The sequence below is a fragment of the Symphalangus syndactylus genome, chromosome 10, assembly GCF_028878055.3.
Source record: "Symphalangus syndactylus isolate Jambi chromosome 10, NHGRI_mSymSyn1-v2.1_pri, whole genome shotgun sequence".
NCBI lineage: Eukaryota > Metazoa > Chordata > Mammalia > Primates > Hylobatidae > Symphalangus > Symphalangus syndactylus.
Genome location: NC_072432.2, coordinates 120,404,945 through 120,423,188, shown reverse-complemented (window position 1 = coordinate 120,423,188; position 18,244 = coordinate 120,404,945). Strand labels below are relative to the sequence as shown.

General features: G+C 50.1%; 1 protein-coding gene across 3 annotated transcripts; it reads left to right on the top strand.

Annotated features, from left to right (window-relative positions):
• The first annotated feature begins 8,004 nt into the window (after window positions 1–8,004).
• CHRNA2 (cholinergic receptor nicotinic alpha 2 subunit) lies at window positions 8,005–17,526 on the top strand. Of its 3 annotated transcripts, none has more exons than XM_063610854.1 (6): window positions 8,005–8,081; window positions 9,083–9,258; window positions 9,686–9,730; window positions 11,693–11,802; window positions 15,139–16,153; window positions 17,401–17,526. In XM_063610854.1, exons 1-6 carry the CDS (start codon window positions 8,009–8,011, stop codon window positions 17,524–17,526), a joined length of 1,545 nt encoding a protein of 514 aa, XP_063466924.1. In that variant the 5' UTR covers window positions 8,005–8,008. The 3 variants fall into 3 exon arrangements, with proteins under 3 accessions (XP_063466924.1, XP_055151769.1, XP_055151770.1); XM_055295794.2 differs by having other exon boundaries at window positions 9,083–9,303; XM_055295795.1 differs by lacking the exons at window positions 8,005–8,081; window positions 9,083–9,258; window positions 9,686–9,730 and having other exon boundaries at window positions 11,727–11,802; window positions 15,144–16,153.
• The last annotated feature ends 718 nt before the right edge of the window (window positions 17,527–18,244 follow it).

The following is an 18,244-nucleotide window of genomic DNA, read 5'->3' as shown; positions in this document are numbered from 1 at the left end:
TTCTGTGAACCACCCGTTGTTCCTCAATAAAACCATTCTCCAGTTAAAGTAATTGGTAGGTTTTTATTGCTTGCAACCAAGAATCCTGATGGATACAAGCTGTGATTTTCTTTTCTTTTCTTTTCTTTCCTTTTTTCTTATTTCTTCCCTCCTTCCCTTCCTTCCTTCCTTCTTTCCTTCCTTCAGTCTCCAGATGAAACATGTATACATCTAACTTTATATATATATATGTAAATATGGTAAAATATTAACATTTATTAATTATGAATAGTGGAAATATGAGTGTTTATGGTTTTTTGGTATTTTATGTCTTAATTCTCTCAAAAGGTGATGCTAGCAATCGCATGCACGTGTGTACACACAATGTATGTGTGTGTTTGTGTTTATTTGTGCTAATCGACTCCTCATAGTAAACTTACGAGGCAGGAGCCATTGTTCACATCCTCTTTTTACATCTGAGGAAACTGAGGCATAGGAAGCTGAAGAGGACTGTCCAGGATTATGCAGCTGTTCAAGAGCAGAGCTAGAAATTCAACCTCAGCAGTTTGTGGCCGGGTCATGTCCAGGGCCTTTGCTTTTAACAAAATAAGGGAGATGAGCTAGCAAGTAGCTTGAGGGAAAGGCCGAAAGCAAAGAGTGTTTTTAGGGTGGGGGATGAGCTTATTTAGGGGCCGAAGGAAAGGAACGAGTGGGGAGGAGAGGGAGGGTCTGAGAAAGCCCAGGCTGTTAATAGATGGGGTGATGTCAAGATCATGGCCAGGATTCGCCATGCACAGGAGGAGACAGGAGTCCTGATCTGATGCTAGAGAAAAGGAGGCTTCGCTGGAAAATCAAAGGCAAGGTCACCTGCAAGGAGGCTGAGGGGGTGACAGAGAAGCAGCCACACCAGGTGGCTGCGCAAGTGACCTGTGGTCCTCTAGGGTGGTAGGGGGAGGGGTCTCACAGGGGAGGAGGGCAAGGAGAGAACCGTAGGCTGGCTGGCCAGCAGCTCTGTCCTTACTCCAATTTTTCCGATGCTATTTACTGACTTAGAAGGTAAATACATTCCAAGGTTCTTCAAGTTCTTTACAGCTGGGCTTGTTCCAAGGCTGGAATTTGTGAAGTGGATTCACATACAGTGAAGCTGTATTGACAGACAGACCCAGGACCCAGGACCCAGGACCCAGAACCTGTGGGTGCACTCAGGGGCCCAGGCAGTGATCCTGGAGCCCAGGGGTCCAGAGAGCAGGGAAGGGAACATCATGGTGACTGGACAGAGGAAGGGCAGAGCTGCATCTGTCCCTACCGGACATAGGCTGGAGAGTCACAGGCTCCTCCTCCTTCCCCTCCAGAGAGGCTGTGTGTGTGTGTGTGTGTGTGTGTGTATGTGTGTGTGTGAGAGAGAGAGAGAAAGAGAGCAGCGTGAGCCTGTGTGCTTGTGTGCTGAGCCCTCATCCCTTCCTGGGGCCAGGCTTGGGTTTCACCTGCAGAATCGCTTGTGCTGGGCTGCCTGGGCTGTCCTCAGTGGCACCTGCATGAAGCCACTCTGGCTGCCAGAGCTGGACAGCCCCAGGAAAACCCACCTCTCTGCAGAGCTTGCCCGGCCATCCCCGGGAAGCCAAATGCCTCTCATGTAAGTCTTCTGCTCGACGGGGTGTCTCCTAAACCCTCACTCTTCAGCCTCTGTTTGACCATGAAATGAAGTGACTGAGCTCTATGCTATACCTGCCACTCTATTTCTGGGGTGACTTTTGTCAGCTGCCCAGAATCTCCAAGCCAGGCTGGTTCTCTGCATCCTTTCAATGACCTGTTTTCTTCTCTAACCACAGGTAAGAAAGGTGCCCAAGGCTTATGTTGGGGGTGGCATGCATGTGGAGAGATTGTGGATGTGGGGTCAAAGAACTACTAGCAGTTTCTGGGTACTCAGGAGGGGGTTACGTCTGAATGCTGGATGTCACCTGCTCCTAGAAATATTTTAGTCTCCTGGCTGTCCCTGCTGGGGCTGTCCACAGCCAGGTGACGATGAACACCTCCTGGCTAGGATGGCTAGCCCAGTCTCAGGAATAGTGGCTTTATTACACTGTATCTGTTCCTATGTCTTTATTACTGCTGTCCCTTCTTTTGTTCATTTATTTATTCATTCTGTAAATTGTCTATGTCCTTTAAAAGGGCTAAAAGACACCAATGCTATTTACTGACTTAGAAGGTAGATACCTTCCAAGGTTCTTCAAGTTCTTGACAGCTGGGCTTGTTCCAAGGCTGGCATTTGTGAAGTGGATTCTTCCATCAGCTGGTGTGGTAGTTCAGATGACCTTCAAGATCCCACCCAACCTTGAGTGTTAAACTTCTGTGATTGAGCAAAACAGATATAAAAGCTAGAAATACACTCTCTAGCCCCTAAGCACCTCTAGTGAATTTATTTAGAAGAAGAAACAGTACTGGTTTCTCTAATGGAGGGGCTTCTTTGGGACTGTAGTGTTGCCAGTTGTGAAAAAGCTGAGACCCATATGCTTGGGGAGGTTCTGGACAGCAGAAAGGAACCAGGTGGGATGGAAGCATCCTTTCGGGAGAAGGAAATGTTAGTGAAAAGAGGAGAATGTGGACTGGTGGGTGGGAAGTTGAAAACAGCAGTAGTAGAACCATGGACAGGGAAGTGAGCTCAAATCACCTTGACCTCCATGGAACCAGGATTCAGGCAGGCTAGAGATGCTGCAGTGAGTGTGGGGGTGGGGTGGGGGTGGCCTGGCACTGGTGTACATGAGCAGCGACACAAGCCCAGTGGGGACACTGATGTCTGAGCGCTTTACGTATGCAATCTCTTTTACATAGGCTTCTCTGTGTACCCCATTCACCCAGACCCACTTTACAATTAGGGATCTCATCCCACTCTCTCCTCTTCCCCAAATCTGCCAATCCAGCCACTTAGAGGGTCAAAGTGTGCAGCTGTTTTTCTTTTGACATCTTCCTAACCAGAGGTGGAAGTTCCCTCTAATTACTGTCAATCACCTGAAACAATTCCTCCTTTGGTTTCCAGTGACAAATTAAATGAAATGATATAGTGGGCTCATCACAGGGGATGCAGATTTGAGGCATCTTGCTGGGAATACATCCTCTAGAATCACTGCATCTTATTTGCACATTCTTCTGGGGGTTCCCGGGTGGCTCTCCTTGGATCTCTAAATGATGCAATTTTAGCATGCCTGGATTCCGATTCTCACTAATGGAGAAAAAAAAAATCTCCTTTTAAAAAAATGCACTAGGTTAAAAGGTGAAACAGATGGTAGCTTTGGAATTTGCAACTATGATATTGGTTGGCTGGATGAGAAAGTGAATCTGCACTAGAGGAACCTGCTAGAATCTGGGATCCAGGTGGGCCTAGCTTTGGAGTGAGGTGCCTGTCCCCTCTCCTCACTTGTCCTCAGCAGACCTCAGTCCTGATGGTGGCTTAGCAATGACAGACACAGTGCTAGGGTCTACAGAACACAGGTGAGTACTGGCTGAATTGCTAATACGAAATTGCCCCCCTAGTTAACACCACATTATAATTTATCGCATTCTAGTTTCGAAGCTAAAGATCTTAGCTTGAATCTCAACTTCATCACTTTTTATCTATATGGCTTTGTTCAACTTCTCTGAACATCAGTTTTTTTTTTTTACTTACATGAAAGGGATAATCATATCTCTTCCCCACACCCTCCTAGGGGTCACGTGAGGCCCAAATAGGTGAAAGCTGCAAAAGTACCTTGTAAACCTGAAAACAACATAAATGCACAGTGTTCTTAGGAAGACGTTTTAGGAATTAACATCAAGGGGGATTCTGAAATCCTCGTTCCCTGCACCAAATCAGCCCTGTGTTCTAATATCTAGCAAAAACTTCATGCCTGTATGAAAGTAGACATAAGCAATGGAATTTCACAACTCTTTTTTATTTTAACTAGCAAATGAAACTTCTAGATGGCATTGAGCCACAGGTAAATGGGGGAGGGCATGGGATCTTTGAGGATCCTAAATCTTCCAGGGTAGAAAGGATGAAAGAGACAAGAGACAAGGAACCAGAAAGGCAGCTTTGTGATTGTCAGGTGTTTGAATGATTGTGGAGAGCAGAGAAAAAAACTTCACCTGCTCTGCAGTTTCCCCTGGGTATTAACGAGATTTAATCTCTGATGACAACACTAGGGTCTCTAAACTCAAGTCAACTCAACTCAAGCATCTCTCAGATGCTTACGCAGATTCAGACTCAGGGAAGAGCTTCCCAAAGTGGAGGGTTGTAAAAAGCCTGGAAAGGATGCCTCGGGGAACTTGGGGCCTCCCTGGATGGCTTTGGAAGCAATGGGGCTAAATGAATGAAGTCATGTCCCACATTAGGGGTGGGCAAGTGGATGAGACTCTAGCATTTTCCTTCCTTTTGGTTCTTCTCTACTCAAGCTCACTCAGTTCCCTGTTCCTGGTGCCTGGCACACTGTTGGCCCTGACGAAGAATGAGGTAGTACATTCTCTTACAGTCCAAGCATGAAACAACAACAACAACAAAATGAATGAGGTAGTGGAAAGATAAACAAAGAAAAGGATAAACAATCACACTATGAGTGCAAATGTTTGACGGAGTGCTGCCCCCCAAATTAAGTGACAAGCCTTGGTCTCCTTCCTCAGGCTCTTGGAGCCTTCCTCCTGCCCTGGGTACCTTTTGCAGGTAGCTCTGTCCACCTCGTGGACAGGGGCAATATTCTCCCGAGGGAACAGAAGAAAAATGTAATCCTCTATTTCCAACAAGTCTTTTAATTGAAACCTTCTGGGGAAATTGATGCAGGAGGGCCCTTTTCCCCCAAAACACTCTGGTGTCTGTGCTATAGTCACTATATGCCAGTAATTCCAACACATTGAAATTCACATCAAATCCTTCCCACATTCCTCTTCTACTTGACACAAACTGTCATTGGGCAATGCCACTGGGTCATGGGCCCTGACAACCATAAGAGCAACCTGTTCCCTGACCAGCCCTCTGCAGTTCCCCGGGGACTTTCATGGGCACAAATGATCCCGTTTGCTCCCGTCACTCCTCCCACAGGGCAGAAAGTGTGCAATCTTTATCTTAAGACAAACTCCCAGGGGGATTGAGTGACCTTTCACAGATCATCACCAGCCAGTGGTGGGGCCAGGACTCAAAGCGACATTTGCCAGCGCCAGCCCTGCTCTCATCTCCTGCCAGGAGGTTAGGATGGGCTGGTGCAACCGGCCCTGGGAGAGATGGAGGATTAGTGATGCCAGAAGCACTGTTGAGAGGCTGGGTCAGGGTGGACGGGGGGGATGAGAATGACTAGATAGAAGTGGTTTCACAACTTCATGAATAATAATTCTGATTCTCTCATACCCGGTGGTTTACTTTTATTTTTATTTTCTTTTTGAGATGGGATCTTGCTCTGTTGCCCAGGCTGGAGTGCAGTGGCAAGATCGTAGCTCATTGCAGCCTTGACTTTCCCAGGCTCACGCGACCCTCCCTTCTTAGCCCCCCAGTAGCTGAGATCACATGCGCCACTATGCGCAGCTAATTTTTGAATTTTTTGTAGAGACGGGGCGGGGGCGTCTCACTATGTTGCCCAGGCTGGTTTTGAACTGCTGAGCTCAAACACTCCTTCCGTCTTGGCCTCCAAAAGAGCTGGAATTACAGGCATGAACTACCGTGCCCAGCCCTTGGTTTACATTTTTAAAGCCACTTTTACCCTTATTCTTTTTTTAAAAGTTGTGGCTACCTACACATAACATAAAATTGATCATTATTGGCATTTAGTACAATTCGAACAGTGTGCAGCCATCACCACTATCTAGTTCCAGAATATTCTCACCCTCCCAAAGGAAATCCTGCACCCACTAGCTGTACGCAGAGCCATTGTTATCTCTCTAGGCCACATACACGATGTGTCCCTGAACACGAGGCCTTGCTCTTCTCCCCATACTGGGGGCTGTTTCAAAAAAAGCTAATTTGAATGTGTAAGCTTTTAAGGCAATAATGTCATTTTAGTGATATATATATATGTTTTAAATCAAATACTCTATAAAATAATATTTTAAAATACTGCTTTCCCAACTTTCTCAATTATGAAACATTCATTTCATATGAAACATTATATTTACCCCATCTTTGACATCTGTGTCCTTCTGGTCACTAGAACCCTTTGTGTATTGATTCTCCATGTTTGGCAAATATCACTGTCGCCACAGTCAAGAGGGGTAGCTGCTGCTTATTAATCCACGAGGTGTTTGTTTATTTTTTAATAATAACTTTTTTTGAGATATAATTCAAATACCATAAAATTCCCCCATTTAAAGTGTGCAATTTGGTGAATTTTAGTATATTCACACATCGATGTAACATCACACCATCTAGTTCCAGAGCTCTCTTATCCCCTCTAAGGGAAACTCAGTGATCATTAAGCAGTCACTTCCCATCCCACCTTCCTGCCGCCCCTGCAACCACTAATCTATGTTCTGTCTCTATAGATTTGCCTATTCTGCGTATTCCATATCAATGGGATCATACAATGTGTAGGAAAAACCACAAACTGTTTTTCTCTGCTCTCACCCCACAATAATCAACACGGAAGACTTCTGTGACCCCCAAAGATGTGGGGATTTCTCCTCACATGAAAGCAAGCTGTCAATTCTGCAGCAGAGATCAGCTGGGTGCCTTCTAATTCAATTCAGACACCATCCATCTGGAGACAGCTCAGATCCCACACATCGAGGGCTCAGCCCCCAACACTGCACCCGGTGTCAATGCAGATCACAAGTCCTAGGTTGTTTTACCTGTGTTTCTAACCCATTGGCTATAAATTGGGGTTCCCATGACCCCCTCCCTGGGTTCAACTAACTTGCTAGAGTGGCTCACAGAACTCAGGGAAACACTGGTTTACTAGCTTATAAGAGATAGTGTAAGATACAGGTGACGAGATGTATACGGCAAGGTTTGGGAAGGGGCACGGAGCTTCCACACCCTCCCTGGGCTCATCACTCCTCAGGAACCTCCAATGTTCTGCTATTAGAAGCTCTTCAAAACCTGTCCTTTCGGGTTTTTATGGAGGCTTCATTATGCAGCATGACTGATTAATCCAGTGGCCACTGGCGATCAACTTAACCTTCATCTGCTCTCCTGTCCCTGGAGGTTTGAGGGGTGGGGCTGAAAGTCCCAACCCTTTAAAGCCTGCCTTCATCTTCCTGTGACCAGCCCCATCCTGCAGCTGCCTAGGGGCTGCCAGCCACCAGTCATGCAAAAAGACATCATTTTGGAGATTCCGAGTATCTTAGGAGTTGTATTCCAGGAAATAGGATTGAAGACCAAATATATATTTTACAATATCACCTTCAGTATGTGGCTTTTTGCCACTGGCTTCTGGTACTTTGCACAATGCTTTCTAGGTTCCTCCACGCTGTAGCAAGTGTCAGCACCTCAGTCCTTTTTATGGTGGAATCATGTTCTGTTGTAAGGATTTACTGCCTTTTGTCCATCCATTCATCAGCTGATGGACATTTGTTTGGACAAAAGGCTGTTTCCACCCTTTGGATCTTGTGAATAGTACCCTGATTCTTTTATTGACCACTCTTTGCAGTATGATTATCCACATTTTACAGATGACCACTGAGGCAAAGCAATGGGGACCTCAGTCCCATCCTGTGCTCTCCTTTGTCCAGTAGATCAGGGCTGGTCTTAGGGCAGAGTCGCTGGCTGACTCTGGAGAAAGAGGAAGAGGTTGATTCCTCAATAAGCCGGGGAGAGCCCAGGAGCACTTAGCTGCTGAGGGCCTTTTGCTCACATTTCATGCCTGTGTGGAACATGAGAAACAGAAATATGCCTATGTCAAGGATGCATGACCCTAAGAGCCCTTTCTTGGGCTTGCTCAGGTTTGGTGGTGAGAGGAAGCCTCGCAGAATCCAGCGGAATCCTCGCAGAATCCAGCAGCAGCTCTGCTGGGGACATGGTCCATGGTGCAACCCACAGCAAAGCCCTGACCTGACCTCCTGATGCTCAGGAGAAACCATGGGCCCCTCCTGTCCTGTGTTCCTGTCATTCACAAAGCTCAGCCTGTGGTGGCTCCTTCTGACCCCAGCAGGTGAGTGCTTGTCACCTGTCATTGTAAGACTTCATCTCATGCCTGTGGGCTCACAAACTGTAGGAAGGAGTCTGCAGGTGGACGTGTTGCAACCGTCAAAGCTGCAGGGGACTTCAGAGGCCATCAACCGGGTGGCTGGTTCCACTGGGAGAGGTGGAGGGGCGATCACAGCTCTGACATTAGCATCTGTGTCACCTTAAATGTCCCCAAGCTTCAATGTCCTCAGCTGCAAAACGCAAATAGTGTTGTGTACTTCCCAGGCCTATTGTGAGGATTAAACGAAAGTTTGTGACCAGAATCCAGGATACAGGAGGCACTCGGGACACAGCGCTTTCTGTCCCAGATGGTGCTGACACGTTTTTCTGGGATTTGGAGCTGTAGTTCTCGACTTGCTTGGACAGCAGAGTCCTGAAGGGGTGAAGCTGTTTGCTGAACACAGTGAAAACTGACATGAGCAGTGCCATAGAAACATTTTGAAAAGCTTTGTTTGATAGGAAGTGGCAAATGCCCATGGTTTAAGAAAAAATTGGGGAGGTTCCCAAAGTGGTCCATTTCCCTGTTAGCATTAATGGTTCATCGGACAAGTGGGTGGGAACGGGAGACTGCTTACCCTGGCCAGGCTCACTGCAATGCCGGAGCCCTTCTCCCTGCAGCCTCCCACGTAGACCAGGCATCTCTTCCACTTCTCTGTCCCCCTGGCACTCCTCCATATGGGGCTGAATCTTGTCTCTAGATTCAAGTCTCTTCACTTCCCTGCCTCTGCCCCTTCCCCTCTCTACCTGCAGCACTAGTTCTCACTCTTTTCTTCTCTAACATCACAAAACAGCTGACCTTTCCTGAGCTCCGACTTCACAGCCTTCTCATGCTGTGCTCAGCTCTGATAGACATTGTCATCTGCCATCTTCAACAATGTTTTGAGATAGGTTCTGGATAAGCATCTCCATTTTACAGATGAGCAAACTGGGGCTCAGTGAGGCTGAGTGGCTCTGATTTGATGGCAGGTGGAGAGGAAGCTAAGCGCCCACCTCCCAGGGCTCCTGGAGACCCACTCTCCTCTCCCAGTCCCACGGCATTGCCGCAGGGAGGCTCGCATACCGAGGCTGAGGACCGGCTCTTCAAACACCTCTTCCGGGGCTACAACCGCTGGGCGCGCCCAGTGCCCAACACTTCAGACGTGGTGATTGTGCGCTTCGGACTGTCCATCGCTCAGCTCATCGATGTGGTGCGCCTGTCTTCCCACCGCTGGCCCCGAGGAAGGAGATCCCAGACCACCCACCGCTTTCCCCCTGCTCCTTCCTCTACCCCAGCCCTGCCCTCAATCACAGCAGTGACCTGGGGTGGGGGTGGGGATGGCTCTTCCCAGGGCAGCTACACTCTCCCCTCTCCCAGCTCTGGAGCTCCCTCCTAGGAGGGCATTGATTGGCAGCAGTTCCTGTGTGACCCTGGAGAATCTGAGTAAGGGTGGCAGGTTTCAGAGTGGGTGGCAGGTGGGCTGGGCTTGGGGTATCCTATCAGAGGGTCTGAAAACAGCCCATCCTACTCCTCCCTGCCTTCTGGGTCTGGACCCACCCCTTTAATTGCTCCTCTCTCTCTCTCTGGGCCAGGATGAGAAGAACCAAATGATGACCACCAACGTCTGGCTAAAACAGGTGAGGGCCCCTCCTCCAGTCCAGGCGGTGGGGACCGGGAATCCACGGACCCCAGACCCCTCCAGGACTTCTTTGCTAGTGAAAGACCAAGGAACAGCAAGACCCTGAACTTAGTTTACCAAGCAGATATCATGTGGGATGTTCCCAAAGCCGACTTTTTCCACAGGGCCTGCGGAACATAGCCTCAGGCACTAGAAAGCCAAGTGGTGCTTTCCTGGGAGCAGGCATCCGTTCATCCCTGCTACTTCGGAATCTTCCCCAAAACCCCACGGGGGCCTCATTCTGCCCATTTTACAGCTCAGGAGATCATGAAGCAGAGAGAAGCTGGGCTGGAAAAGGGGGCCCAGCTGTGCCTGACTCCGAGTCCCAGGCTCCTTCTATGGGAGAACGCTGAGTGCTTAATATCTATACTGCCACCCAAATACCCCCAAACTTACAGGCTCACAGCAGCTCCCAGCTCACTGTATCTCACGGCTTTATGGCCAGGAGTTTGGGTGGTTTCTTCTGCTTCACATGGTGACCACTAGGGTTACTTTGTGATATTTGAGTGAGGGTTCATCTGGTCTGGAGGGTCTGAGACAGCTTAATTCACGCATCTGTCCCTTAGCAGGGATGTCTGGAAGGCTCTGGAAGGTGCTGGAAGGTTCTGGAAGGCTGGACTCAGATGGGCCCTTCGCCCCTTTCAGGCACCCTCAGAGTCTCTCCAGCAGGGGAGTCAGACATCTTGCCTGGTGGTTCAGGGATTCCAGAGTGAGAGTCCCAAGAGACAGGGAGTAAAAGAAACTGGGCCAGCATTGATCTTGTTGTATACTACTGGTTAAGACAGTCATAGAGCCCAGTTAGACTCAGGAAAGGGTGCACAGATCCCGCTTAGGTTGGAGGCTTCCCTCTCTCTGATGCTGTAACCCAAGAGCTATTAGGGGGTCACTCATCTCATCTTTACAGATGTGACAGCTGAGGGCCAGAGGGAAGCAGGAACTTGGAAGCTACCCAGTCATGCGGTGTGTGTGTGTGCAGGGAGGCAGGCCTAGAACCTGGGTTGCCACAGTTGTCCCCATGGGCTGGCCACCTGGGCTTCAGGGTTGGGGTGGCAGGGCAAGGAAGGAGTACTAGAGTTTGAGGCCAGTCAGCAATGCCTCTGATTAGCTTGTGATACTGGATGAGCTACGTAACCTCTCAGAGCCTCAGTTTCCTCATCTGCAAAATGAGGATAACACAAACTACTGCCACATGCCTGGGAGGATTAATGTACCCCAATTTGGTGTGGGTGCCTCAAAATTTCAAGTTGGACCTGAAAACTTGACAGATGGACTACGGAGAGAATATGAAACTGATGGAGGCAGGGGGACTGAGCTGGACCTGCACTGGTGGAGGCAGGGGTGGGGCCCAGACATCCCGTCTCTGGTGGGACTCCTGTAGGGCACTTGGGAGTGCAGTTTGAAGGTCCCTGGGTAACACCCCTGCCTCACTGTATGCCTCTGGCAGGTTGATTTTCCTGTCTTTGGTCCTCAGTTTGCTCATCTGCTAAATGGGAAGATACTTTCACCTGCTCTCACTCCCTGCTTGGCTCTCCCATGGAGGCTTTTCCTAGATGGAGAGCATAAAACAAACCATAAACTGTGATGCACTAAAAATGAGAGACTTCACTAGAGATGAGTGAGGTGGCCCACCAAGGTCGTCCAGCCAGGGATTGGCAGAACGAGGACTAGAGGCAGGACAAGGGTGAACTTCATGTGCCTTGGGACCTTGACTACTAAAGTCCAGGCAAAGCGAGAAGGTTGGTTACTTGCTCAGAGCCCGTTCCCAGCACTGCAGCTCCCTCCACTATTCTGGGCTGGGTGGGGAGCCCTGGCTGCTCCAAGGGGGCTGCTTGGCCCATTCTGGGCATCCCCGGGGTGTGCTAGCTTTGCCCTATGCTGCTCCCTGGAAGCGAGGTTGACACAACTCCCTCCCCACACACAGGAGTGGAGCGACTACAAACTGCGCTGGAACCCTGCTGATTTTGGCAACATCACATCTCTCAGGGTCCCTTCTGAGATGATCTGGATCCCTGACATTGTCCTCTACAACAAGTAGGAAGCCATTGGGATCCTGGGGGGATGAGGGGAGGCCAACTTGCAAGGGCCGGGTCCATGGCCTTGGGAAGGGCACCCCTGGTGTCAGCTTCCTCGCCTCCTTCTCAACTGCTGTGCTGAGCATGTCTCCCCTGCCTCTCTCTTTATTCCTTCATTTCTTTCGTTTTGTTCTCACTCTACACCAAAATGAGTGGCAGCTGAGCACCTTTTAGGTATCAGTGCCTGGCACTGTGCTAGAGGGACAGAGATTGTCAATACTGAGTATTCTTTGAAAAATTTGGTGCAGGCTCAAAAAACAATACCTTGGGGTTGGAGTTGTGAGGGGTGGCAGTGTTGTTCAGACAGGCAGGCAGCATCGGGCCAGCACCTTCGAAGGGCATGTGCTCACTTGGTATGCAGTTTCTTTTTTCCCAATCATGTTATTTTGTAGTTATCTTTAAGACTAAAAAGGAGTAATCTTTGACCACAATGACAAGAAGTTAATAGAAGGCAGAGGAGTCTAAAGAGAGCCCCAGTGGACAAAAATAAATCAATAAAAAATATTTTGATGGAATAAATACACATCTATAATTTCATTTCTGTATTTGACCTCTGCCACATGTACAGGAAGCGGAAACTAGAAGGATCCTGGGTGCCAGCTGTAGGGCACAGAGATATGACAGGGTGGGGAGTTCGGGAGTCCTGCAGCAGCTGCAAACACTATCAGGCAATTCTTCCCTTAGAAGTAAAGAAGTTAAAATGAAAAGATATTTGGTGTTATGTTCATCTAAAAATGTTTTCTAAGGTGGGGCTGTAAGGAGCATGGCTTCTTTGAGTTATAAATAGGTATGAAAAAGAGTTCTGTGGTCAAGTAATTTTGGATAACATTGTATGTCATCACACCCACCCCCATCCCCACCCAAGTCCTTTGGAAAATGGCAGAGCCAATAGCATTTTTTAAAATGTTATTAGAAGTTCTGCAGCAAAGACACCCACCTAGCCCAGCGTTTCCCAATTCCTTTGATCCTACTTTGGAAGTGCTATTTTTAAAGAATGAAATAAAAGGAAAAGCAACTCATTTCTGGATTTTGTGTCTTCAGATGGGTCAGATTTTTTTTTACACTGTCCAGTTCTGGTCAGAACTAAGCCCTTTCACCTGAGCCATTTTGGTGAACACGTGTTCATCCTGGGTTCTTACACTGGCAGCTCTCACACAGCAGGTGCCTAGTGTTTGCAGCTGCTGCAGGACTCCCGAACTCCCCACCCTGTCATATCTCTGTGCCCTACAGCTGGCACCCAGGATCCTTCTAGTTTCCGCTTCCTGTACATGTGGCAGAGGTCAAGAGCAAAGTCCTACATCAAATATGACTTCGAGTTTGACGATTATCCAATAAGACTTCAGCCAGTGTTACCTGATTTATTACAAGAAATTTTTGGGGGGGACAAAATTCCAAGCCGAAGTCTTGCTGACATTTAGAGAAGGGTCCCCTCCACCCAGGTACTCCACTCAAGGTTAACAGGAAGGCATCAAAGAATTTGCAATGTTCCTTCCCCCAAATGAGCACATGTTGCCATCTAGTGGTCATTGTTTGTGATAAACAAAATGCTTAAAAAAATTTTTGTTTTTGCCTGGGCGCGGTGGCTCATGCCTGTAATCCCAGTACTTTGGGAGGCCGAGGCGGGCCGATCACGAGGTCAAGAGATTGAGACCATCCTGGCCAACCGGGTGAAACCCTGTCTCTACTAAAAATACAAAAATTAGCCGGGCATGGTGGTGCACACCTGTAGTCCCAGCTACTTGGGAGGCTGAGGCAGGAGAATTGCTTGAACCTGGGAGGCAGAGGTTGTAGTGAGCTGAGATCACAGCCCTGCACTCCAGCCCAATGACAGAGTGAGATTCCGCCTCAAAAAAAAATTTTTTTTTTTAACTTTTGTCTCAATGTATTTGTTACTCCCTTTCAAAGTTCCTATTTCCAGCCTGCCCATATCTCTACCATGGAACTACTCCATGGGGAAAAAAAGCCGCCTGTTCCCAAGCACTCTTCTGATTTCTTGGATTTTAGGATTGACTGTGGCGATTAGAAAGGGAAGGAAGATGGTTAAAGACTAGAGCAAGAGCCCACCGAGCCACCTCCTGGTGGAATCAGGGGCTGAAGCTTCCAGGAAGTGCTGCCCGACTGGTCACCACTATTTCAGTGTCCCCAGACTCCTTGTGGGTCCTTAAATGCCCAGTCCCACGATACCCCTGATTCACATTCTGTCCCTGTGTGACCCTCTACTGGAAGGCTCTCTGCCCATTTCTCAGCCAAATCCTACCATCAGTCAAGGCCTTTTGCAAATGGCAGGCTTCTCAATGACCCTGCCCACGTCCCAGAAGGAAGCTTTCCCCCAAAGGGTCCGGGTAGCACCCAGACTGCCCTCCTAGCGTTGCCAACTGCCTCCCTGATGTTGCAGTGGTTCCTGCAGATGTCTCATCTCCTCGTGGCTCCTTAAAGGCAGGGACCTTTCTCATATTCCTCTTCTGCACAGCTCTGGTACAGGCCCTAGTGGATGAGGGGCTCAAAAACGCATGTTAAATGGGTACATTCAAGGTAGTATCTTCACTCGCAAAGTTGTTAGGTCTCTTCTGAGCAAGGATGATCCCAGGTGGAAAGGGATCGCCCTCCTGAGGTGCTGACTCATCATCTGCTAGGGAAGATAAACAGACTCATAGATATCACTCTATTAAATGTTCAGCTCGCAGGAGGACAGCTGTGACCCCCTGTGATGTCATCTCCACCCAGCCAATCAGCAGCAAGCACCTGGCCACACCCATCCCTTCCCCAAAACTGCCTTTGAAAAACCCCTAACGCACGAACTTTGGAAGAGATGTTTTGAATGCTATTTCCTTCTCCCCTGTGGCGTGGCTGGCGTTGTGTCTATTCAACTCTTTCCTTACTGCAAATAAAATATTAAATGAATAAAAATAGGTAATCAAACAACACATACCCCAGGATCACAAATATATATGATTGCCATATATTGATAGATTATGTATATATAATCGTTTTACATTTTATATATATACATATATATCATCAAAATGTTATTAGTGGTTGTTTTTAGAATTCTTGGTACTTCCTTCTATTCCTCACAATTCCTCCTTTTGTATTTAAAAAGGTAGTAATTGACAAGACAGCTCAGTGGCTATAAATGTGCATGCCGGGGGAGACTTACACACTTTCGTAAATAAACCCCGCCAGTGTGGCCGGGTCTGACTTGGTTCTTGGGGTTCCCCTGCTGCCAGCTTTCTGAGTAGGCTGGCTCAGGCAGGTGGGTGTGCAGGGGTCTCCCCAGCTCCTCTCTTCTCCCCAGTGCAGATGGGGAGTTTGCAGTGACCCACATGACCAAGGCCCACCTCTTCTCCACGGGCACTGTGCACTGGGTGCCCCCGGCCATCTACAAGAGCTCCTGCAGCATCGACGTCACCTTCTTCCCCTTCGACCAGCAGAACTGCAAGATGAAGTTTGGCTCCTGGACTTATGACAAGGCCAAGATCGACCTGGAGCAGATGGAGCAGACAGTGGACCTGAAGGACTACTGGGAGAGCGGCGAGTGGGCCATCGTCAACGCCACGGGCACCTACAACAGCAAGAAGTATGACTGCTGCGCCGAGATCTACCCCGACGTCACTTACGCCTTCGTCATCCGGCGGCTGCCGCTCTTCTACACCATCAACCTCATCATCCCCTGCCTGCTCATCTCCTGCCTCACCGTGCTGGTCTTCTACCTGCCCTCCGACTGCGGCGAGAAGATCACGCTGTGCATTTCGGTGCTGCTGTCACTCACCGTCTTCCTGCTGCTCATCACCGAGATCATCCCGTCCACCTCGCTGGTCATCCCGCTCATCGGCGAGTACCTGCTGTTCACCATGATCTTCGTCACCCTGTCCATCGTCATCACTGTCTTCGTGCTCAATGTGCACCACCGCTCCCCCAGCACCCATACCATGCCTCACTGGGTGCGGGGGGCCCTTCTGGGCTGTGTGCCCCGGTGGCTTCTGATGAACCGGCCCCCACCACCCTTGGAGCTCTGCCGCCCCCCACGCCTGAAGCTCAGCCCGTCTTATCACTGGCTGGAGAGCAATGTGGATGCTGAGGAAAGGGAGGTGGTGGTGGAGGAGGAGGACAGATGGGCATGTGCAGGTCATGCAGCCCCCTCTGTGGGCACCCTCTGCAGCCACGGCCACCTTCACTCTGGGGCCTCAGGTCCCAAGGCTGAGACTGTACTGCAGAAGGGTGAGCTGCTGCTATCACCCCGCATGCAGAAGGCACTGGAAGGCATGCACTACATTGCTGACCACCTGCGGTCTGAGGATGCCGACTCTTCGGTGCGTTGGGGTTGGGAGAGGGGCCAGCCTGGGTGGCCCCACCAACTTAGCGGGGAACCACCTCACCGCAGAGTGTGAGCTTGGGCAGCCCAGGCCCCTCTCGTGAGGGCCCACTTCCCTCAGTCGTGGTCCTTAGAAGTATGGAATAGATAGCAAGAGAGCACATGTAGCTGGCTGCTTTGAGGACATTTATTGGCAGGTGGCAGGTTACACACCACGGGGTCAGGCATGAGTAGCTCAGCCTAACAGGGAGGCTGAGAGCCGGAGAGGGAGGATCCCAGACACTGAACCCCGTGCCTCCCTCAGGCCGCCAGCTCCCCCCATTGCCTTGGAGGTGGCGGGAGGCAGGGGGACCATTTCAGGAGAGACCCAGAAAGTCAGCTGCTGCAGCGTCAGCCTTTGTCTTTTGTCTTGGATGGTCTCTTCCTCTGCCTCCTTGTTCATGGGCTCCTGAGGATCTTGCAAACTTCACTCTTCAACCACAAGCCCTGCAGATTCCTGATTGTGCCAGGTGGACTCCGCTCCCCCGCCCCTGCCATGGCATTGGCCCCACCCTGACCCCTGCCCCAGCCCCTGTCTGCCATTGTTATGTGAGTAGGCCACTACTCTAGCACAAAATTCTTATCAGCCTAGGGAAGGATGAAAGGCCGGGAGGTTATTACTGAGTGGCCTTGATGAATAGATAAGAAAATTAATCATGATGTCATCCAGGAGCAGTGGAGAATCCAGGCTCCCTTGTCTGGGCTGTGAGCCCAAGTTCTACAAAGCCCCCACCCCACTCCCAGCCTGCCTGGGGTGCCAGCCATCTTCGCCTGTTTCCCTCTCCCCAGCTCCAGCAGGTGGATGAGGAGGCAACCTCTGAGCAGCAAAGTCTGGTGTTGCATTGAAGTCACTGCAGGCCCCCTAGAAGGGCCCATGCCCATGGGTGGTCCTGCCACCTCCTTGCGTCCCTCTAGCCTCCTTTACCTATAGTCTGGGAGCATAATATGGACAGGTCTGGGCATGTGGAGGGGCTGGGATGGGAGGGGAATCATCAGTGGAGCTTACTGGAGCCTTGAAACAGCCCATCCCTCCCCTCCACCCACCCCGCTCCCTGCGCTGACCTTTGCTCCCCAAGGTCTCTGTGGGGCAGTTGCTGCTGCCCCCAGTGGTCGTCTGTGCAGGGGCTGTGCAGGGGCTGTGCATGGGAGGAATGCATCCCCTTTCCCAGGCCTGGCCCCTGTCACTGTGTGCTGTCTTCCCCACAGGTGAAGGAGGATTGGAAGTACGTTGCCATGGTCATTGACAGGATCTTCCTCTGGCTGTTTATCATCGTCTGCTTCCTGGGGACCATCGGCCTCTTTCTGCCTCCATTCCTAGCTGGAATGATCTGACTGCACCTCCCTTGAGTTGGCTCCCAGGGCACCCCCGCCGACCATCTTTTGACCATCTCTGCTGCAGCTGCCTCCGGTGTCCCCTTTGGGGTGAGCAGGTGTCTCTCCGCGGAGTCTGGACACTGACCCAGGCATTGCAGGCTTCCATCCAGCTTAAAGTTATTGTACGAGGACTGAGAGCCCTGCTGTGTGCAAAGCCCTGTTTTGGATACGGAGGAGCTAGGGAAGCTCTGCAGAAGGTCACAATAGTGTGGTGACCAAGTGGGGCAGAGAATTCTCCTGGAGCAGCAGTGCAGACCCTAAGTGACAGAAGGGTCAACCAGGGGGACAGTGGGGCCAGGGTAATGAGGAAGGGAATGCAGACCTCAAAGGAGGGGCCATGGGGGCAAAGGGGAGGGTTCCTTGGAGGTGGAAGGGCTCTGAACAATGTTTAGATTTGGAAATGAGCCCAAAGTGCCAGGGAGAACAGCCAGGTGAGGTGGGAGGTTGGAGAGCCAGGTGGGGTCTCTCTAAGCCAGGCTGGGGTTGAAGTTCGGAGTCTGTCAGAGTTTGCAGGGTGCTGAGCTGTACGGTCAGCAGGGGAGTAATAAGGGCTCTTCCGGAAGGGGAGGAAGCGGGAGGCAGGGCCTGCACCTGAGGTGGAGGTACAGGGCAGATCTTCCCTACCGGGGAGGGATGGATGGTTGGATACAGGTGGCTGGGCTATTCCATCCATCTG